The sequence below is a fragment of the Enoplosus armatus genome, chromosome 2 (assembly GCF_043641665.1).
Source record: "Enoplosus armatus isolate fEnoArm2 chromosome 2, fEnoArm2.hap1, whole genome shotgun sequence".
Taxonomy (NCBI): Eukaryota; Metazoa; Chordata; class Actinopteri; order Centrarchiformes; family Enoplosidae; genus Enoplosus; species Enoplosus armatus.
In genome coordinates this window covers 717,389-741,323 of record NC_092181.1, presented here as the reverse complement: position 1 = coordinate 741,323, position 23,935 = coordinate 717,389, and the positions used below count along the sequence as shown (strand labels likewise).

General features: G+C 41.2%; 1 protein-coding gene across 2 annotated transcripts; it reads right to left on the bottom strand.

Annotated features, from left to right (window-relative positions):
- Positions 1–832: 832 nt before the first annotated feature.
- On the bottom strand, positions 833–15,183 carry gne (glucosamine (UDP-N-acetyl)-2-epimerase/N-acetylmannosamine kinase). 2 transcript variants are annotated; one of them, XM_070916652.1, is made up of 14 exons: positions 15,121–15,183; positions 7,177–7,248; positions 6,704–6,852; positions 6,278–6,524; positions 5,705–5,912; positions 5,457–5,609; positions 5,054–5,266; positions 4,552–4,639; positions 3,758–3,968; positions 3,399–3,528; positions 3,079–3,300; positions 2,648–2,830; positions 2,130–2,246; positions 833–2,004 (listed from the first exon to the last, which is right to left on the bottom strand). In XM_070916652.1, exons 2-14 carry the CDS (start codon positions 7,228–7,230, stop codon positions 1,769–1,771), a joined length of 2,211 nt encoding a protein of 736 aa, XP_070772753.1. In that variant the 5' UTR covers positions 7,231–7,248; positions 15,121–15,183; the 3' UTR covers positions 833–1,768. The 2 variants fall into 2 exon arrangements, with proteins under 2 accessions (XP_070772753.1, XP_070772747.1); XM_070916646.1 differs by lacking the exon at positions 15,121–15,183 and adding an exon at positions 10,229–10,380.
- Positions 15,184–23,935: the final 8,752 nt, after the last annotated feature.

The window sequence follows — 23,935 nt, the reverse complement described above, 5'->3', positions numbered from 1 at the left end:
CATAATGTCATGATGGTTCATTATTAACAGCTCTGACGGTCTCAAAGGGATCAGGTGACAAGCAAGCACTCACTTGACACAAGGTATGCAGCTGGGAGCAAATATATTGGCTTTAAAACATCAGAATAATATCAGTGTGATTCACCAAACACTGTTAGAGAGACTCTCAAAGCTAGAACTTACCACAATTCATCACCATCAAAATAACTGAACAAGTGAGGAACATAACTGAATATGGCTGCACAGACTGACTCACAGGGAACAAATAATAATATATTACATAACGAGTAAGTGGTGCTATACTGAATGGACCGGACTGACAATAGACTGACTTTAACATTTAGCTACAGGGACTGTAGTGGAAGATTCAGATACTGTACCTCTGTTGGAGCTCCAATCTGTTACTAATATGGGATATGAAGTGCAGAAATCAGCAGGGTTATAAAGGGTGGACATGGTTCCTAAGTAAGAGTCCCATTTACAGAACCTTTCCTATAAACAATGTTGTGTGATTGACTATTCAGTTTAAATATCCAGGAGACTCGCAGTAAAATTTACAACAGGAAAACAGCTCAGTCAACTTATTTACTGCTGCTCCAATTTCAGATTTGTCTTTCCATTCTTTTACATGAAACCTCTTTTTTAAAACTACAGGACTGTGTAAAAGAGATTTCCGTTTTGCTGTGCACTGTAAGAGTTGCACCTTTTCTCTGTAGACATCAAACTAAGAAGCTGCACAAACACCCAAAGAGGGCAATTTGTACTCTACAACATCTAGAACATCCATATCTTCCTCGCTTGACTTAAATAAAAAGTCTATTTCTTGTGTATACCCAAAACAAGACAGTGTGTTTATTTGAACACAAACCAATAAAATGACAAATAAATTCAGCATGTAATGTACAATACAGTATGTAATAGTACATACAAACCATGTAAATATCTTTTGAGATAAAATATATCTTCGGAAGGCATGAAGAAAACTTCAAAATCAGTTCAAATCTTCATAAGGTCTGTGGTAATTAAATGTAAAAGAACTTTACCTGATTCAGGCAAAAGATCGCCCCTCAGGCCCATGCTGAAGGCAGAAACTGCTTTAGCTTCATAGCTGCTAAATATTTCATTGATATTAGCCAGGTTAGTATTTCAACTGATTTTTCACTATTTATTACCCCTAAACCCTTCAAGACCACCAACTACAATAACCATCATATTAAAACACTTACTTATTACATATTATTCCAACACCTTAAATAATTAAATTTATAACTAAACATGGAATTGTAACATAATAACTTCAGTTACCCTTATCTCAAAAATAGATAAAAATTGAGAATGAAAACTCCATAAGATTCATAGAAAAGTGAGACGGCAAGCAATTGGGGAGAATTGACACAAAGCTACAGGAGAATGTTTCAGCAATATTTTGGTCACATCTCAAACAGGCTTTCTATAATGAGACTTTTCCATCGACCCACATTACATTACAAGTAGAGTGAGTGAGTTCTACCACGTGTGGGTCATTTTGGCTTAAAGATGGCTTTGCTGTTCAATCAAAAGCTGATGCTTTATTGCTCAAATGAGCTCTGGGGCTTTAATATCCCATGAATATATCCCAGATAAGAAAGTGGTGGGATGTCTTGTACTCTAGCCTTCAATATTTATCTTCTAGATATGCTTATGTATCTATCTGGGCAGTACAGGTCATACTTTCAGTTTTGCAGTCCTCTTGTTGGTAGCAGTCCTTAGTAAATCAGGACTATATCCTTCAATATATCCTTCTGGTTGCGTAGTCTAACACCATGCTAGCAGCTCCAAGTAAAGCAGGTTCCTCCAGGTCTGATGAGACGACCTTGATGCTCTGGGCAGAAAACAGGGCTCTCTCAGAGATGACATGTTGCACTGGGGCCTGGTAGTAAGAGGCCAAGACTCCAGACAGAATCACCAGCGACGGGTTCACTATGTGGAGGATGTTAATGATGCCCACACCTAGTGCTGTGGAGGCTGGAATTGAAAAATGAAAAAAATATAGATAGAAATTATTCTCTTACAATGAAATAAAACACATTGTGCTCTTTAACAGGGGGAGAGTGTGTGTGTGTGTGTGTGTGTTTGCTTTATGCTCTGACCCCTGTTCAGGACAGCGTCTGCTTTGGAGTTCCCCAGTCTGGCTGCGTTGATCAGGTGGACAGCAGTGATTGGCTCCATGAGCTTCATATCCATCCCCTCCACCTTCAGTAGCTCCTCTGAGAGACACACCAACACACAGGTCAGACATTTGTGTGTAAATGATGAATGACGTATGAAGCCCTTTGAGACATGTGGTAAGGAGCTATCATTTAATTCACTTTTCTTCATCCAGCTAGATTTCAAGCCAAGTTAAATTCTAAAACCACTTCAATAATAAGTGTAATAATAAAAGAAGGGATTTCTTCTTTAAAGTTCAAAAAAGGATATGTGGACATTTTTGGGCGAACCATTCCTTTATGTACACATAATGCAAAAAGGTGAACAAAGCTAAAAGTTGTTTTCAAGGTTTACACACACCATGTTTAGAAGACACATCTTTTTAAGCCACTCTCTTGAATTGTATGGATGTAATTGAGTCTCAGCACATTCCTTCCTTCATACACATGAAAACACTCACCGTCGTTCAGCCTTTTGGCCTCTCTCTGCAGGGCCATGCCGGACGCGTAGGCCTCTATGCATCCTCTGCTGCCGCATGAACACTCTGGGCCTTCTAATGAAACCATGATGTGACCCAGCTCTGCAGCGCAATAGGTACTGCCGTGGACCAGCTCATTCTGATGGATAATCCCTCCTCCAATACCTACACAGAGTTAAGATTACTTACTTCCTTCCTTCCTCAGATTGTCAGTGCAATTAAGCAACTGATTTGAGTAATTAAAGGAAGACAGTACAATCAGCTTATCAATTAGTTGCCCTTTTCTTCCAAAACAGAGTTGCTTATTTCTTCAACAACTAGAATTATGACTATTTAATTTAATGTAATTGCTTCTACCAACCCTGCTTACCCTGATAATGAATGATCAAATGAATGAAATCCTGACTTCTCACCTGTTCCTGTGATGACAGTGACAAAGCTCTCCACTCCCTTGCCATGACCAAACTTCTTCTCAGCCAATGCAGCACAGTTGCCATCATTGTCGACCCAGACGGGTAGGTGCAGGGCGTCGGAGATGGGTGTTCTCAGGTCCACTGAGGACCACTCCTGGATCAGCTTTGTGGAGTGTAGCACCACACCTTCTTGTGGGTTTACACGCCCGCCCGTAGACACTCCTAGGATGTAGAGGAAGAGCTATTAGATGATAGTTTTATAATTTGTCAGCATCATAACGGTTTTTCATTAAGGAACGCGAGTGTGTGTTGTTTCATACCAACACCGAGTATTCTACAGTTGACGCAGACGGCATCCCGCATGGCATCTGCACACATCTTTAAAAGGAGCTGCATCCTGGCCTCGAAGGTCTTTGGATTGGGCTGAGTATACTTCTTTACTATGTTACCCTGGACAGAGAGGGAGGTAGTGGAGGGAGGAGAGAGACAGTGTGGTTGTGATGAAAGAAAAGGGAAGAATAGCAAAAGTGAAGAGAGTATGTCGCAGGTTTGAAAGCATTTCATTCTGAAAACAGAAAATGCCTTCATAATGCCAAAGTGAAACAAATATCTTCATGAGCAGTGGCACCTAGCATCATGATAAAAACGTCAAAAGGATTACAGAGTCTACGCAGCCTACCCTCATGCAGACGATAGCCACTCTGAGGTTGGTCCCTCCCAGGTCAACAGCCAGAGCGCTCTGTGTCTCCAGGATGTGATCGATGTCCTGGGAGATGGAGTCTTTCACCGGGGGGAAACAGAAAGTCTTCTGGAGGGGCTCATCCAGGTCAATAGTGAGTAAAAACTTGAGAATACGAGGCACTGCGTTGCCGTCACCATAAATCTTAGAGCTGTTGGGGAACAGAAAAACACCTATCATTCATCTACTAAAAATGCTAATTTTTTGGGCATTTGTAATGTAATGAAAGAGCTCTGGACTTCGTTAACACTAGTCCTGGTACAATAATAACTTTGTCCAATAATCAGGTTGGTAATGCAGAGCTGTGCCTGATTCTGTTGACAGAAATCATACAACTTTTTAGTCTTGCAAATAACTCAATGGTCTGCAGAGCAAAGCAGGAACAACAGTTTCTTTGTGCCAACTGAAAGAGGCAACTGAAAGAGGCACACCTTGATAAACCTGTCGAACAGCAATTTTGACTGGGACAGTGGACTTAGTGATGGAAAAGGCAGTCACAGGCTCATTGGAAGAGGGCTCAGGAAGTAAAATGACATGTAAAGTGGAAAGTTGGGACAGGAATTGGATGAAAACATTAACTAGCGAATTAACTCAACTTTGCATTTTACTTTTTGTTATAACTTGTAAACTTAGATTAGAGAATCAATGCAAGAAAGAAGAAGAAAGAAAAAAGGAGAAGAATTTACAAGAGAGTGTCTGTCAAGTGAGACAGACAGGCAGTACATGGGTCATACCAGGGGTATCTCTTTCCAAACTGCAGCTCCAGAGCATGGTAGATCTTATTCTGAGTGTCGGCGTCTCTGACATGTAGAACATTTTCACCTGGCAGAGAGGGAAATGTCAGATAAACAACCTGAGGCAGATTCATTTAACAGAATAATGTTTGCTTTGGATTGCTAATTTGAAGAAACTGATGACAAACTGCCTTTAAGGAAGACTGAAGACATTCATCTCCTTCCTGGCAGTTCTGCATTACAAATTCTAAAACTTTTGCTCTTAATTCCCAGTGGTAGTGGTCGAGCATGCATACTGAAATTTGCAAGTGTAGAAACGATCATTTAGTTTAAAAGAACCAATGTTATCAATAGACATTTAGTAAAGTTTAAAACAAGCTCTGTAACCAAACGTATGAATAACTTTTGCAGAGCTGCATCTTACTTCAGCCCATGTGATGCTCCATTAGTGATTTAATCCATCTCTTAAACTTCCTATAATCTTGTTTTCCGTCATACCTACCCGTTTCTCTGCCAGTTTGCCTTGTACCCAGGTTAATAACAGGCGTGCCGAAGGCCCCGGCCTCTCGTACCCCACAGCTGCTGTTTCCGATCATGCAGCCGGCGTGGCACACCAGCTGGATGAACTGCTCAAACGGAATGTGCTTCACTGCCCGGAAGTTGGGGTGCTGCTCGATGCCCTTCTTTCGCATCACACGCACCATCTCCTTACTTCCTGTTTGCATATGAAAGGATGGGGTCAAGCCACACAGATGCATTTATTAATTCCATTTAAAAAATCTCCAATTCAAAAAAGCCTTCATCCTTGTGATGCTAGTTTTACTTTGACAAAACACTAACATATAGAGGAAAACATAGCATGGAAAAACAAGAAGGAACTAAAGGGACCAGGAAGCGAAACTAACCGGCATCTATGTTAGGGAAGAGGATGAGGGTCTTTTTGTTGAAGGAGAGCAGGGCATCCAGCATCAACCCATAGATCTTAATGGATTGCTGGATGTCAGTGGTAACTGGGTGCTGCAAAGCCACTATGTAGTCACAGTCCTGCACCTTGTCACCTGCAACATGAATAAGCACCCTGAACATGACATACAAACACACTCCCATGTCTCGCACTATATATTTCTGTCCCATGACTGTGTTCCCCACGTACCCAGCCAGCTCTTGATAATATCCATGTAGTCCTCTCTGTGATGAGTTGACAGCAGCTTGTCATATGAAGGGCAGCCAGCCAACAGGATGCGAGAGTGGTCCTCACACATGGCGATGAGGTGCTGCTCTGCTATGCGTGTGCAGCAGGCGTGGTAATGGGCCAGTTTACTGATGGCGTGGCGTATTGAGTCATCAATTGTACCACTCACCTGGCAAATGGAGCGAAGGAGGGAAGAGACGTTATGATGTTATTTGTCATTTGGTAACAATTACTATGAACTTCTGGCATACCAGAAAGCCGTACACACAGGTGCATCAGATAAAAAACTCTGACTGTAAAAGAAGCACTCAATCATTTGTCATTTAATGTATGTTTTATGGAATCATGGATATGTTATGCACTATGTTTGCTTCCATTATTGTATTCTGTGAGTTTTAAAAATGTAAAAAGGTAAGAAAAGACATTACCACATACACTGTAAAAAGTGCAAAAGTAAACATACTCTCTGTGCAGTGCGACAAAATTTATGATTAAATTAACACAGTCACAGTCAAACTTGATCTGTCTCCTCACCTCTCCTCCCTCCAGGTGAAGTATTCGAATGTTCATCAGTGCGGCGGCAGTTGCTAGAGCCAGCGCGTCAAAACGGTCACCATGGACGACCAAGACGTCAGGGCGCAGCCTCTGTAGCACATCGGGGAGTTTCACAAGCGCCAGCCCAACACTTTCCACCATAGCTGCCTCATCCTCTCCTCTCACAATCGTGTGGAGCTTGGAACCGATGTCAAAGTCGTCCTGCTCGATCATACGAAAGGTGTTCCTACAGAGCGGGAGGTAGGTGGAAAAAAAAATCATAATGAATGCAGGTCTAAACCCAACTGAAAGCCTGTGGGCGGTTATGGACTGTTTGTGTTAGCTAGTGCATAGTAATCTATACACTACTTCATCGTTTGGCCAACAAGCTTTTTAGAAAGTTGCTTTTGTGCCTGTTGGTCTTACCCGTAGTCATCAATGAGATGTGAGCCAAGCACCACGACTTCCAGGTCAAACTCGTCAGGGTGGGATTTGATCCCAAACATGATGGGGGCCAGCTTGGAGTAGTCCGCCCTGTTGCATGTCGCCACACACACCCTCAACCTCCTCTCACACTACACCAAATGAAGGTGTAACCGCCACACACACAAGCACACACAGAGACCAATAGCTGATTTGAATTTCGTTTACACAACACACAGAAACATTCCCCTCTCTCCACTAGATGCCTGATACATTCAATTCCTCCAATACAAATGACGAAAAATAATAATGTTATCACAATAATAATAATAATACATGATTGTAATACTGGGTCTGAAGGAATATATCCATCTACACACAACCCTTTAATTACAGAAAAAGGCTTCATATATGTATTTCAGCTTCAACAACTAGAGAATGATAGTGTAAACTTTCATATGGAGACGAAGTCATACCTGATTCTGCATATCCATCTTTTTTCTCTCCATCTTTTCTCTGCTCCTTTGCATTCTCAGATAGTATAACTCCTACAAAACAAGGACAGAAGAGACGGTGAGATCCAGTAATGAGTTTGTAAAGCATTATTATCCATTACTTTCAATACAAGCCAGGTCATACTCACTTGGGCCTTCCAAATAGTCAGATGCTGTAGCATGAAAACACAACAAGACTACACTAAAAATGTTTCCTATTTTACACAAGGAACACATGCTAACTTTTCATAGGTGGGAAATGCACATGCAAAATGCCAGGACCCTGAAACCGAAGCAGCTAAATGGAATTGACATTGTGTCACTAACATACCCTCTGTAGCTCATCCAACTGTGTTAAACTATAGCTGGGGCTGAAGTTTTCAGTGATGATTGCTTCCTTCCTTTCCCAATTTAGCATTCAAAGTTTGGTTCTTAAACATATGACAACACCAATTTTCAGGTGTTATTTCCAGAAAACCTACAGAGTTACTGTACATATTCAAGCCAATCTGGTTAGTAGATCACAGGGACCTCAAATTCCAGAGCTGATTGAGTGCTTGGAATTTACAAACTCCCGTGGTTAGATTTAGCACTGATTGAGCTGCATTTCACTACTTTGTATTTCTGGGAGTAGGAATTTAACAAACTGTCCATTTGACTGGTAAATTCAGAATCACTATCCACTGTGGCTGCAGTCTTTATACTGCGGTTCACCAACATAAACTTAATACCTCTTCGAGCCCTTGATCCAGCCCTTGATCACAGAGTAAATAATATCTCAACAGTGCAAATAAATAGGCCTTGTCCTTCAAAAAGGATTGCACTATGTCATGTGAGTGAAACTCCCAAAAGAATGCGGCCACACATGAAAAACAGAGGCCAGGACACCATTTCATTTCATCAGCCTGAAATACCAAACCACAGTAATCCAGTACTGCAAGCTGAAGTTCCTGACTTGAGCTGTACTGCTGGGAGAGTAACCTATTGTCTGTGATGATCTATTGTGATACTGAACAGGTTGTACCAGATCCCCCTGACACCAATGAGGCCGGTAGAATGGCATGGTGTGACACCTGTATGCGTCATAACCTGTTATTCAAGGTAAGCAGGAGAAATCAGAGTCCGGACCCAGACGCCGTCCTATACGGACCCGGACCTATAATGAATAAATTATTAAGGGATTTAAAATTTTGACGGGGCGCTTCTATTTTAACCAGCGCAGCTTTTCTCGTCTTTACGGCACTGGTGGTGGATCAGGAAACTCACAGAACAATTGCATACGAGTCAAGCCAGCCCACGTGATGCTACTCTGCCAATCAAATCTGTGAATTCCAGGCGATAAACACTGCGACTCTGAATACAGACAGACGAGGTGAGAGGCGAGTGACCGATGATAAGACGAGTGAACGATACAGGGAGAGAGACTGTTAAGTCAAGATGTGAAACAGTTAACAAATAAAAATGGAAACTCAAGCTGCTGCTACACTTTATTTTATTTTTCTAAAATGAAGCACTTTATTTTTCAAAAGCTATTTTATTTATTTTTAAATGCAGCCCTTCTTTTACTTAATGAGAGAAGAGCATTATACATATCTAGTATTATATACCTGTATAGTTCAATGTTAAGTGACAATAAATACTGTCAAAATGTTTTTGAATTGTACTTTATGTATTTGATTTGACAGTCAGTTGTTGATTACATGCAGACATTGATACAACTACTAGGCTACTTCAATATATACCACACTAAATCACAACGCAAGTTAGGCATTGGGATGTTCCCGACCTTTGCTTGGGGAAATTTTCTCTAACTGGACCTCTTCGAATGTTAGTTGAATACCCCTGATCCAACGGGTCGATTGCTAGGTTCCTGGTATTGCTGCTTGCAGCTTTGGTGGGGGCGTGCCCAGGGCAGGCAGATTTACTGGTTTTTAGTGTTCCTTGGTGGGGCTGTTATCGACATGCTGCTAAGATCCCAAACTTGAGAATTTAATGGAGATTAAATAAAATGAAACTAATTTCAGCAGAATGGTGTGGATTTTTTTTTTTCTTAACTACAGATGAAGTTTATTGCAGCAAATTACAGAACAGCCACAGTCAGTGTGGTCTACCAGTCGATGAAAACTGCTTTGTTTTTTTATTATTATAACCTCTTTTTTTTTTCTATGGCATTTCCATTACTATATTATCCATTACTATTACATTTAAGAATTTGCTTTCATACATATTACAGTGATATTATGAGGGTTTACAAATGAGATGCCACCGCAGTAATAACTGCTTCTTCCACCTTCAAACCGCATTTGTCTATACATTTACTTACAAAACAGTGTCCTTGGCTGACTTAACATTAGCAGAACAAGTTTGTTTAACATCTCATGGCGGAGGTATTGTCCGCGGCGGGGAATACCCCGATGTCCGGGGAACAGAGACAGCGCCTCGCTAGAGTGGCCAGCTTCGGGAAACGTGTCTGAAGACTTGTCTACTAGTCAAGAGGATGGTTGTCACTCGTGTAGATGTCCACCTCTGCCTCTGGGTCAGCTTAATGAGGGGTGCTGCAGTCGTCTCCCAGGAGCAACTGATAGCATTAATCGGTCTAACATCCCTAGTCAGGACAGTATTGGACTAATGGAATAAAAGGTGTAACATCACCGGCTGAACAACTTAAAACAAGTTAAGTCTATCGTGACGGCGCGACACAGTCACAGCCACGTAAGATGAATTCCCTGCGAGTGTGCCTTTCTTCAACTCTGATGTGTCAGGTCACACAAAAATCCTGTGATTTAGCCTGAGTCTCATTCAGCACACCGTGACTTCTACTCAAGCATCACAAGACAGCATCAACAGCCAGTGTTATGCTATGGGGGCAGGGGCTCATGCAGAAAGCAAAGGCATGGATGACACAGCAACAGATGCAGACAGAGATACTGTACAGATAATGTAATGACAGACCGTGAGACAGAAAGGAGGGATATGAAGATAAAGACGAACAACGTGAGAGAGAGTAAGGAGCAAAAAAAGCCATCTGACTCACATGGGGGTTTATGTACAAAGAACCCGGACGCCCTTCCATCCCACGCCTCTCTGGATTCTCAGATAAAATGACCCTCCGCTCTTTCTTTTTTCAATCCCTCTATCTTTTTATTTCTCTCTTTAGCCCCGCCGCATCAGGCAATGGAGGGAGGGAATACGCGAGACAGCAGGCAGCGGAGGAAGACAGAGAGGAGAAGAGGAGGTGTGACGGACATGGCTGGGGGAGTGAGAACGGGGTTGGGTTGATTTAAATCAAAGCTTGTGGTTGGCTGAGCGGAGGCAAGAAAAAACACGTGGCAGCCTGTCAAACATACAGCACATCTTGGGAGTCACTATACTACAATCTCTGATGAATGAGTCGGCAGACATTAAGAAAATCATTTGGAAAACGTTACGCTGAGCTCCTCGGTGTGGGGGTGCAGCTGTCTTGCAACGCACCTAAATTCTGTTTTAAAAGGGTAAGAACCTGAAAGTTACAGGAAACGGTTTCTTCCATAGCTATGTGAATATGATTTTAGAAATAGATGCAAATAGGGCTGGGCAGTATGGCCCACAATTTATATCACGGTAAACTTTGAAGCACAGACGGCACAGGTATATATCACAGTATAGCCGTTTGTCTTAAAGCGGACCTATTATGCTAATTTCCAGCTCTATATCTTTATTCTGGGACAACACTAGAGTAGCTTTGCATGGTTCACAGTTCAAATAAGTCCTTATTCATCTTATTCTGGCGCTTCATGCAGCCCCCTTCGTTCACCCTGTCTGACACAAGCCGTTTGAGTTCCTGTCTCTTCAAGGCCCGCCTCCCTAAAAGCTCACTTTCTTCTGATTGGCCAGCTCCCTGCAGCCCAGAGGGGCAGGGAGAAGCATCTGAGCCCTGTGGTCGACTGCATGACAGCAACAGTAATTTAGCTTGGAAAATAAAGATATGGGGCACTGAATTTGATGAACTCACTGTTTATCAGACCACAAATGAAACAAGAAGTAGGTTGGAAAAACAATAGATGCTGCTGGAGCTGAGTGTTTCTGGGGACTGGGCCTCACTGATTACTGTACCAAAACACACAACTTTATTCACTGAGTTTCCTGATGGACAGAAAGCTTTATAAAGTAACCGCTAACTGCTGCTAACTGTAGCTGCCGTTAGCTCAGTTCGCTCTGAGCACCAGGGGAGTGTTGGTGTTTACACCGCCAGAACAGGAGTTTTGGACCGCTGGGAGTCAGCTAACTAAGAGCATAGATATAGCTATATATCTATGGCTAAGAGGACTGCTAAATGCACAGCTAACTAGCGAACAGCAGCTACAGTTAGCAGAAGTTAACATTTACTTTAGCAGTAAGTAAAGACATCTGTCCATCAAGAAACTACCTACTACTTACCTACTTTCCTTCACAACAGAAAAAGCACTTTCTGTGAGACATACTGAACCACATGTAGTAGTAAAGAGCAGTCCTGAGCAGAGCAGCACAGACTGAGCAGGTGGATGAGCGCGTCCCTCTACTTCGTGGGCATGCGTTTTCTTTTTTCTTCTTCTTGGTGGGCGTGCCGTCACTGCTGTGCCCAGAGCAGATGACCATATGAGGAAATCCATGTCTTGTCTGACGTCAGACAGAAACGGAAGTAGAAACGGAGACGGAAACGGAGACGGAAACGAAGCGTTCAGAGCAGTCTGAAGCCTGAGCTTTTGGCTCACAGGGATTCATTTTACATACATTTACCTCATTATTTGGCAACGGTTAATATGAATATCTAACACTGTAACATTATGTATATGACAGAAATAATGAAAAGCATAATAGTTGCAGCACCTTTAAAATTTCAATATAGATGCTTCTGAAGGGGTAAAGCACTGGTATCGCTGCATGGCAGGTATTACTGTACTCTATTACTAGGACATATTTCACATAATAGCCCTTTCTAACAACTGTTTGAAAAGGAACCATGTCCTTACAGAGGTTCACAGTGATGGCATTTGTTATGTTGTTCCACTGTTGACTTTTTTTTCATATGGACAGACTTTGGGAAATGCCTGAGAAAGTGAAACTGATTTGAGGAGCCAGCTAATTCTGGTCTCATTTGTGGTCTTTTTTTAATTCAGGTTAAAAACAACAACGTATTTGGTCTTTGCAATTGGAAATGATGTACATGTTTATTTGCATATAGGGCAGTACGTGGTCACTCAAGACACACGTTACTGCCATGAGGAATCAAAGCAATCAAAGTAGATTAATTGTGTTCAAAGTAGATTCACTCTGATGACGCAAAATAGCAAACAAAGCAATGGGCCCATGAACATTGCCCTCAACCTGCTTCTCCACAGGATGACTGTAAAATCACACCCACGACAAAATACACAGGGTAGACTTACTTCTAAACAAACATGTGAGATCCTAAGATTGCTACCAGATGTATGATTCGTCTTTAAAACCAGATTCCCTGTTAACTAGCTAAATATGATATATTAGTTATCACTTTACTAATACAACATCTTATTTCTGACCTTCAAGACTGAGATCTGCTTTACTGATCTTATGAAGACATGGCTTTGAGATAACAATAAAACATCGTACAGTGTTACAGGTGAGGCTCCATTAATGACAGATACAAATGAAGGTATGTCATATCACTGTTAATGAGATACTGACATCTAATGTACGTATTACACCTTTCAGTTATGAGGAATCACAGGAATCTTTGACTTATGTGATAGTTAATTGAATATCTTTGGGTTTTGTATTGCTGGTCGAACAAAACAAGTAATCTGAAGACAAAACCTTTGGGAAAATGTGATGGGCAATTTTCTGGCATTTTATAGACTAAACAATTAATTGGGGAATAACAAGCAGCTTAATCAGAAATTAAAATAATTGTTAGTTGTAGCCCTAATTCTAACTAATGAGGGAAAGATGCCTTGGTTAAGTGGATAATATTACCAAACATAATGTACTGTTGTACAGACATAATGACAATCACATGATGTCAAGTCAATATTAACATACACATTGTATTCCTGTATTTGACAAGAAGGAATGGCAATGTTGGTACCACCTCAACCAGCTGGCTGTAAACATGAATAAACATGAACGTGGGCTGGGGACACTGCTCTCAGTATTGACCTGGTTGTGACATCCTGGTTCACAAAGGACACAGATAATATCACATCAAACTAGACCAGACACTGATCTCACAAAGCTGGTTCAAAGTAGATTCACTCTGATGACGCAAAAGAGCAAACAAAGCAATGGGCCCATGAACTGTGCTCTCAACCTGCTTCTCCACAGGATGACTGTAAAATCACACCACTTACTTCCAAACAAACATGTGAGATCCTAAGATTGCTACTAAATGTATAATTAGTCTTTAAAACCAGATTCCCTGTAACTACCTAATTATATTAGTTATAACTCCCTTTACTCATACAACATCTTATTTCTGATCCTCAAGACTGACATATGCTTTATCAATCTTATGAAGACATGGCTTTGACAGAACAATAGAACATCGTACAGTGTTACAGGTGAGGCTCCATTAACGACAGATACAAATGAAGGTATGTCATATCACTGTTAATGAGATACTGCCATCTAATGTCCGTTATAAGGAAGCAAACGCTTAATTTCTGTGCCTGATGTCATTTAGGTGCGGTTGCACGTCTTAATGCTTGGATGTGAAAAATCACCTCTTGTCCACCCCCATTAAGTCAAATTACATTAATTCATTACGTGCCGTGGACAGAATAATGTCCTTTAACCAATTAAGGGCACAAACTACAACCAAAGCAGTAATGCTAAAGCTGCAAGGACGCAAGTTTTGCATACAACGGAGTCAACCAATGGTGTGATGTAACGTTACGTGCCACAAACACAGAGTGCATTATTTTGCAGGTAGCTAGCTAACCGATATCAAAATGATTTGCATGCACTGTAATAAGCCTGCAGGCACGTCTCCTCCTCATTCAGTCGCTGCAGCACAAAGGCATCTACAAAAGTTTGTCAGACAAAGGTTCAGTTTGCAACCATTCAGACCCAGACACTTGACTGTAAAAGAGAAGTTCAGTTTCAGCAGCTTATGACAAGCACCTGAAGGCAGCACCTAGTCGATTCACTATGATAGTGTTTACTTTGGTACTGTGGCTCGGTGTTTCCAAACGGATAGCTTTTTAGCTAACAACGTTGTCCAAAGTATGTCCGAGGCTTACAGAGAAGACTGACTAGAAGCGAACACATCGAGCAACATCGCCACCGCTACTCCTCGCTGGTGGCGGTGGACGTGTCAACGCTCGCAAGCTAGCGAGGTAGCTTAGGCAATTAGCAACCTGCTCTTCCTGCAACACCTTACGTGACGTTGTGCCAGGCAGCACCTCGTTTTTGTTTGTATCTGTAATCCTGGAGGCCAGGGGTCGCAGAAAGTACAAGAAAGACCATCCCCTCCTCAGACATTCATACACTGCAGGTAAACACTAAACTTCCTGTCTCACCACTACGTCACAATAAAAAAGCCTGGAATCCCTAAATGCTTAGCGAAGCCATTCGCTCATGAACAACGAACTTCGCGTCGCCTTCAGTTGGTCTGTGCCGCTCCGCCTGCAGTCAGACTGTAGCTACAAAGTTAAGCTAGCATCAGCTAGCCCGTTGACAGATTGACAAGGAATAATACCATTGTTAACACCATCATACCAACATCAACATTATACTGCTAATGTTTGGAACATGATGTCCAAGTCATCCTCACATAAGTTAGCTGACTGAACGTTTCGCTGAGGCGTAGCAGTTAAAGCTAGCTGGTTAGCTGGTGAACCCCACCTCCCTGTTTGCTGAAGTTATCGATCTCTCTTTTGCTATCGTTTCATTACACTGTGGCGGATTCCCACGAAGGTTAATGACAATTACCTTGAATTATCCGGTGACGCTGTCTTTATCTCACACTGAAAGTTTCGATGGTTGCATGCACTTCTCTCATCTGCTTTGTGTTTCCAGTGGTTACCAGCCAACTTCATGTGGCGTCAGAGCAGCCTGGCGGACCGAGGCAACACGGCCGGATGTGCGTTGTTTGGACTTTCAGAACAAAACGGGGGCATGACACAGGGGATCATCAAAACTGAGCATACACCCAGTGCCACATAACCCATGAAGTCGTGAAATATTGCCCACACCACCTATTAATTTATGAGCCATCGTTCCTCTCTCTCTGTGTCGATTGGGTGAAATATTTCTGGAATACTTCCCTATGAATACTACCTAACCCCAAGTTTGGTCATTTGGCTAAACACAAACTAATGTAGGAATATGCACAATGTTAAGCACCATATCAACAATATCAAAACAATTACTACTACAAATAATAATAATAATAGTAATAATAATAATAATAATAATAATAATTTTGACTCAGGGACTGTCTTCAAGAAAGAACCAAGTAATATATCAGGACACACCTGCAACATGTAAGCTGATACTGGGTTTTACTGGTTCACATTAAACCTGTTGCTTTTTGGTCTAGGGTGTACTGATATATTTGTACTTAACTTGCATATTTACATTTTATTCTACTTTATACGTGTACTCCACTTCATTTAAGAGGCAAATATTGTAAATTTTCCTCCACTACATTTATTTCACAGCTATTGTTGATTGTTAATTTGCAGATTCACATTTTACATACGAAACATACTCATCAGTTTATAAAATATGATTCACAATTGATAAAGTACTGCACAGCATATAAAGTATTCAAAATGAGCTCTACCTCAACTAGCTACAACATTAACATGCAGCTTACTTGTTAATGCATCAATAATAATCCAAAAATATAATGTATATAATAGTATAACACTCTGAAAGGGACCATTCTGCATAAGTACTTTGCTCATACTTCTATTCTTTTACTTAAGTAACACTTTGAAAATCAGACTTTTACTTACAATTGAGCTGTATTGGTACTTTTAGTGTCTTCAAGCTAATGCAATTCTGAGTACATGTGTAGAAATAACCACCAGTGTGCTAGGACCAAGATTGAGGACCACTGAGATAGCAAACATTTTTCAAGTTGACATGTGTAAGTTTTGTCTTTGAATCCTTGAATTTTTGGCAGCCCTGCAAGTTACATGAGCTATCGATAAGGCAATAGGACTAAAATAAATAGAACTTCCAAGTTGAATCAGTTTGTTGCAATGGTGTAAATTGATATTGAAAGTAAAAAGTACATGTCATGCATCCTTGCAAAATGATCCCAAATTTTGGCAGAGTTCTTCAAAGCATTTATTTTCTTGAACCCTGGGAGGATGTGGTATTGCTTTATTTTGGGAAGCTTTATGCTGCTGCAGGCCAGAAACCCGGCAATGCTGAAAACAACTGAAATTACATTTGACCATTTATAGTTAAAGTAGCTGACAGTAAATGACTCCTTGAGGCATAGTCAGATGTCAAAGGAAAAATCAAATCAGTATGTTAACATATTTGTTCAGGACATATTTGCAGATCCTGTTAGTTGATTCTAAAATGTTGTATTATGTATAACCAGATGTTCTCAATTTTGAAGGTGTTATAACTTTTCTGAACCTGTGAACCATGTGACTAACCCGGTTACACTGATTTGACCTTGAAGAATAGCAATTAAAACACCCATTCCTCATTTTGGCCATGAACCCTGCCTGCCACAGAGAAACATCGAGGGTGTTTCACGGCGGCACCAGTGCAGAGCAGTAATCGCCCAGCAGTGGTGGAAGTGGCAGCATGTTGTCTCAGCTACAGCCCCCACAACGGCTGCTGCCATTTTATAAATGTGCTGCATTGCAGGGCTATTTCCCCACAACTATGGCCGGGTTGCATAACAACTGAAGGCATCATCGTGGTTTGGAGGAGCCCTGAGAGGGAGATGGGTGGAGGAGGCTTGAGTGGGGTTTGCCTGAAGAAAAAATAGAAGTTTGGAAAGAATGAACAAAGTTTTTAGAAGGACTGGGGGCTGAGGTGGAGAGTGTGGTAGTGAAAGAAAGAAAGAAAGAAAGAAAGAAAGAAAGAGAGGAGCAGTAGCATATAGCAGCGCTGACAGATTGCTGGGTGTGTGTGGAGGTTGAGCATAGATGGGGGGGGGGGGGGCGTGAGTCAGTGAAGGAGAGAGAGAGAGAGAGAGTGTGTGTGTGAGACGCAGTAGGACGTGCACAGAGACTGAAATGCACTTTACTTTATCTCCCCCTCTGCTCTCCTCCTCCTACCAATCATCCCTGAGATACCACAAAAACACTGCTACATATTACTGTGTGTGTGTGTGTGTGTGTGAATCTGGGGGGATATTCTCGGCCCGGCCAGGCAGTGAAGTGGTCTAGCACTCTCATAGCTTTTAACAGCGACGTTGCCCTGCAGGACTGGCTGACATGTTGGCTTCCTGTAAACTGCACATCCTGACAGTCAGCGTGGCACACGCTTGTGGTTTGTGTGACATTACATGTGTGCACATGTGGTTTTGTCTTTGTGCAGAAGCAGGATAAAAGCTGCCACTCAGGCCGTAGTGTCATTTTTATAGTCCATGTCTTAACAGGTGTTTTGGTGACTTTTCTGTTTCCTGGAATAAATACAGGAGCAACGCATGCCAGTTTAATAAAAATCTATGCTGTTGTGGAAATCCAGATAATGAATTTGCTGCTGTTTTTAAAGATTTCTAGACCAAATTTCTGGGGATGGTTGCCAAGTCACTATTACAGCGTGATGAAACATCAAACAAATCATCTTAGAGGGAATATTGTTATTATTTATGTATTGTTTTTCTTTTCTTTTCTGACTCCAAAATGATTTCCGAAAATGTCTGCTTGGTCTTTACTTTCAATTTCAAAGATAAAAGCATCAAATTTAAACCCATATAAAAATAAAAACTGCAACAGCACCCAGCACCCCTCCCTACTGTACATTTGTGCTCATGTGATGCAGAATACCCACAAGGCATCTCTCTTTCTTACTCATTCGCACTCCCTCTCTCTCTCTCTCTCTCTTACAGCCACGCATGCAGACACACACCTGAATGCTGCAGCAGGATAGAGAATCCCCCAGTTGTAGTTTACCAGCCAGGTTTGGGTGCAGAGAGCAGCTTATCACGGCAGCTGTGTGAGATAACAGCGCAGGATTTCCCTGCCAGAACAAGTGCACAATGACAACACCAAACAAATTCAGCAGATAAACAAAATCCCATCCAGACACACAAGTTATCAATTGCTGCTGCTCAGCATTGCTTTATCTGCCTTCCTTTTAATGTACCATCCTTTTTTCTATTCTTTGTCACCACTTTTTAACACTCTTCCTGCTGCATTATCGATAAGGCGACAATAAAAGGGAGACTCACTGAAAGGAATTGCCAGTACAAGGAAACATTGTAGTTCACACAATGTCTTTTTCTTTCTTTTCCGAAGGAGAATTGGTGGTTTTGTTTCTTCCTCAGCATCTTATTCACTCAGATAAACATCAGGAGGTGCACTCACATTATACTGGTTATTATGGTAGATGCAGTTGGGACATTGTGGGGCTGGATTCTGACAACCACAAATAAGAAACATGCCTCTTTTGCTGGCCTCCAGTGATATTAACAACATGTCCGTTATCACATTTGATTGTTAAATGGGTCGACTCGTACAAAAAACTGCCAACTCAGCAATACTATCAGTGAAATGAAACTTTAATGATCCCTCAGGGGTAAAAGTTGCACAACACTAAGTAGGATAGACTGTACATAAGAATCTTTTCCCTGTTTGTTTAAGGCGCAGTTTGGTATTTGGGTGGGAGCAACGTCAGTCAGTTTGCTGGTATGAGGAAATTATGTTACACAATAAGATTTTTATTAGCCTATTTTTCAATGGAGAGTTTTGCTGTTGAGATGCTTCAGATACAGTAATTTTCCAAGAATCACTTCTATGAAAATTACAAAATCCTGCAAATTTTGGGAAGAATATTTTGGCATGGAATTGGTCACCTATAAATGATATTCAGTACAAAATATTGTTACCACAAGTAACCGAGTGGCAGTTTCAAAAACCTGTATGACTCTAACCATCATGCAACCAATAAAAGTCCTCCCAGAATCCTGCCGTTATTTTGTCTTTTTCTGCTTCAGTAATGCAGAGTTCCAAGAAGCGTAGTGTTTTCTGGTTCATGCGTCAGACTGGGACAGTTACAAAGATATGAAATTGGGCTAAAAAAAAAGCATTTAAAAACTGAACCGGTTGTGTTTCACTTCTTCATTGTTGTTGTCACACAAGTGGCGTCTGTATCATGAATCATTTGCTTATTTCACCAATTCCTCATTAAGAGACATTTTTTTCAATGCAGAGAGGAGCTTTTAAACAGCTTCTATACCACCATACCCAGAGCAAATAACTGGTGATTTATAATTTGCAACTGAGAATATTATACATAGTCACTCATGGAATTCCCTCCACCCATATGACCAAACTATCGCTCCATCATACAAAGAGCTGCTGTAATCGGGTGCACTTCTCCATATTGTCCACAAAGGGGCAGCAGTGTAACCAGAGTGCTGCTCTCATTGCCATGACTGCAATGCAACCCAAGGTCTCTTTCAAGGGCACACATCATATCTGCAAAGTCACATGTAAAGCAGGGAGAGGCTGTATGGGCGTTTTCAGCTTGAGCAAACACAGTAATACGGGAGGAGGAGAAAATGCTTTTAGCCTGGACAAATTCTGTTGAATAGAGTTGTAGTTGCAAATATTTGAGGTTGAAACTTTAAATAAGGGCAAAAACAAATTATAAGCACAGACAAGTACAGCCAAAAGGGTTTTTAGCAAGACTGCTTACATGAAAGACTTTCTTTTACTGTCTTTGCTGGACGTTTGGTGGTCGTAACAGCTGCTACTTGTTTTGTCATAAATATGTTTTTTTTACCAGGGCAATGACAATATTCAATCACTGTGCTGTTTGTAATAAAAATGTGTGGGCTATCATGAATAAGGATGCATAGTTTTGTAAGGTAAAAAGTGAGCTGTACTAAGAGAATGAGCAGGAGAGCCATCATAACACTCGCCCAGCCTTACCTTTTTTATCCATCAAATATGCATGGCCCCTCTGAGTGTACATAAAATGTATTCAGAAGATCCTCACTGCACTGGAAACCTCGCCATCAGCAGTTTGTGTGTGTGTGTGTGTGTGTGTGTGTGTTCGGGACAAGACACAAAACATAATCAATAAACACTTATTCATTGTCTTCTAGAAGAGGGGAGATACAAAGGAGAGGCGGAGTGGTACCTGAACATGCCACCACAGTACCTCAGTACCCGAACATGCCACTTTTGTTTAAACTAATTTACATTAAAATACTAAAATATATCTTAAAAGATTGTTTTCTAAATAGTACATTGCTATACCTCGAAATCATTATTGTAAGCAAATAAAAGCACAGATTGAGACAGCGGTCATTGTTAGTTGGTGATGTTGGTAGTGAGTGATTCTCAAAGTCAGGCCCACATTTCCCATAAACTCCGTTGCTTCCTGTTTCCTGAACCCAACATGCATCATGTGTGAAGAAGCAAGTAAGGGACTTTTCCCTCAGTCCATTCAACCACCATGTTTGACCATGTGCCACCTCCAGCGGTAGAGGAAGTATAAAGATCCCTTAAGTAAAAGTAGTAAGTAAAAACTTCAAGCAAGTAAAAGTGGTGCATTCAAACCCAAATTTAAATGACTATCATTTCTAGTTTTACAATGCCAATGTATCAATAACCACGTGACAATGTGAAATGGGTCGCTTGAAGTGATGAACCTGCACGGAATTATCACCCAAATCTGCAGCTTTTATGGAGCTTTATAGTGAGTTTACCTGTTTTTCAGCAAAAGGTTCTGATAAACCCACTGTACCCAACCTGCTCAGCACCAAACTACAGACAGACAAAGTCAGCGACTAGCTGGTGAACATAGCAGAGCATTTAGCAAAAGAAAGAGCCAGATATTTCCCTCAGGAGTTGGTAGATGCTACAAACAGCTAAATAAGAGTGAATTTTGGACTTACATTCTGCAGGTGGACACAAACACGACGAATGTTGCTCTATAAGTGCTGGATGTGTAAATTGTTTGCTAACAAGTTTGCCATATAGTGGCCAAAAAACATCTGTTATTGCAGATGTAAGTTAAAGTACAGATGTATTCAGCAAAAGTATGCTTAAAGTATTCAAAGTAATAGTGCATTATTAGACTGTATGTGTTCATTGCTACACAAGGCCAAAATGCTTCCTTTGACTAGAAGTAATTAAGCCCTGAGTTTCAAATCTGCATTGAATTACTACTGTAACATAACATTTATGGACAAAGAATTCAAGCTCTCTCTTGAAGTACAAAGTCCACATTTTTTGTACAAGAAGTCTAAAATGTTGATTTTACTTCTGTGAATTAGAATCAGAATCAGAAACTGTTTATTGCCAAGTAACATACATTACAAGGAATTTGCCGTGGTCTGATGGTGCTATTGTTTTGATAACAAATAAGTAGAATATAAAAGGTTTACCACCCTTGAAAGAAATATTAAGGCTTACAGAGAAGTATGTTTTATGCTGTCCCTCTCGGCAGTCCTTTTCACTGCTTGTTTAGGTTCCTTAAGGCATCACCATGTTTATTACAGTAAAACTGTGCATCCATCCAACCACACATCTTATCACGTGTTTGCCAATCACCACCACAGTAAACTAAAATGTGAGCAAGAAGAAGAGGAGATTCTCTTGTTTTGTGTTTATTATGAAACTGCAGAGTGAAGATACTTTAAACATGTCAACAGTGTTTTCAACACGTGAAGAACTCAAATGCTTTTCCTTGCTCGCGCACTCCCTCTTTTTCATCCTATGGCAATGGACATATGGGGGAAATGCACACACACACACACACACACACACACACACACACACACACACACACACACACACACACACACACACACACACACACACACACACACACACATTGACACACCCTTTCTCATTGGACATGAGCCATGGGTGGTTACTGTAAGATTGCTCTGTCAGCACAATCTTTATCACTGTAGGGATGGATGGAGTGTGTGTGTGTGTGTGTGTGTGTGTGTGTACGTGTACGTGTGTGTGTGTGTGTGTGTGTGTGTGTGTGTGTGAGACCATGAGAGAGAGAAGGATTTGGGTGACTGACACATAAAACAAAAGGCGGTAGTATGACTGCACCTCATAAAGCTACTAACTATGACCCATGGAGTATTGATCACTGCTCTGAAGTCTACTTTAATCAGCATGCACTCTCTCACTCTCTGTCTCACACACACACACGCACACACACACACACACACACACACACACACACACACACACACACACACACTGTTACCTGCACCCATTTCCTGTATTGCTGATGCAGAGATTCCTTCTCACTATTATTGAAAAACCCTGTAGCTTAATTGGTAGATGGATGGATGGATGGATAGATGGATAGATGGATAGATGGATAGATGGATGGATGGATGGATAGATGGATAGATGGATAGATGGATAGATGGATAGATGGATGGATAGATGGATAGATGGATAGATGGATAGATGGATAGATGGATAGATGGATGGATAGATGGATAGATGGATAGATAGATAGATAGATAGATAGATAGATAGATAGATAGATAGCATTTTTTCATTCTAGCTTATTCTTTTCATTAATAGTACTTGTAGTATTTTGTTTAGAAAGCATTCTGCAAAAGATATTTAACATATCATTATTATGACTCTCAGGAACATGAGTGCTAATGTGGCTAATTTATCCTGCCAAGTTGGACAACAGAGGGTTTTCTAATTTAAGGAACACCGCTTTCAGCCAAACACTCTTGGCTATTAATTAGGATGACTTCACATAACAGCCAACACACACACACACACACACACACACACACACACACACTCTTTTTCTTTCTCTTTTCTGGGCTCTTTCTCACTTGTTTGCTCTCTCTTTGATGCTCCCATGCTCATAAGAGGGCACACACACATTCATATACGCTCAGATGCACACACAAACACACACACACATACACACACACACACACACACACACACGAGTAGGCACTCTAAAAGCTGGGGGTGGTGAGTCTCATATCTCATGCATCACTCTCCATGCTGGCTCTTCTTCCTCTCCTTGTTTTCTTTTCTCACCTGAAACAGAAGTCTGTACAGCTCAGCAGTCAGTCCAGCTTTTCTACTCCATTACCATTAATTCAAACAATACCAGGTTGGACACTTCAAGTGTGCTTTTAATACAGGCACAAAAGATCTGTGCTTTGAACACATCCTGTCTGATTCCAATCCATCTCTATTGAATAGCCATGAAAAGATTCCATTTGGGCTGAAAAGGTAAAATGTCCTTTTTCTGCCAAGCTTCCAGTTACTCCACAGAATTAACACCATGCCTACCCCCTAACAGGACAGTTGCACTGTCAACAAATCCCTGCTAAGATATCAGTTAGGACATGTGTCTCATTTCCACACTTTTGACTTTTATCATTGATTTTACAGGCTGCATTCCTCTGTTCAGCACCTTGTGTGTAAATGATTGCAGTGCAGTACAGTCTGACAGTTAAAGACATTCACCTCCTCGCGTTTACCTCAAAGGAGCATCTGTTTAGACAAGGACGACCTGTCAGAGGTGCTCTGCAGGAAACTGCCTCCAGTGCAGTTTGTCTCCTCAGGCAAACACGACATTTTGGTCC

Excerpts from the sequence above, each read along its gene's own strand:
- gne (XM_070916646.1), bottom strand. The coding sequence starts at position 10,267 with ATGGAAGGGCGTCCGGGTTCTTTGTACATAAACCCCCAT. Across the intron at positions 6,853-7,176 it reads AGATGGATATGCAGAATCAG|TGTGAGAGGAGGTTGAGGGT; the intron begins GTATGACTTCGT and ends CATTTGGTGTAG. Across the intron at positions 6,525-6,703 it reads CATCTCATTGATGACTACGG|GAACACCTTTCGTATGATCG; the intron begins GTAAGACCAACA and ends CCCGCTCTGTAG.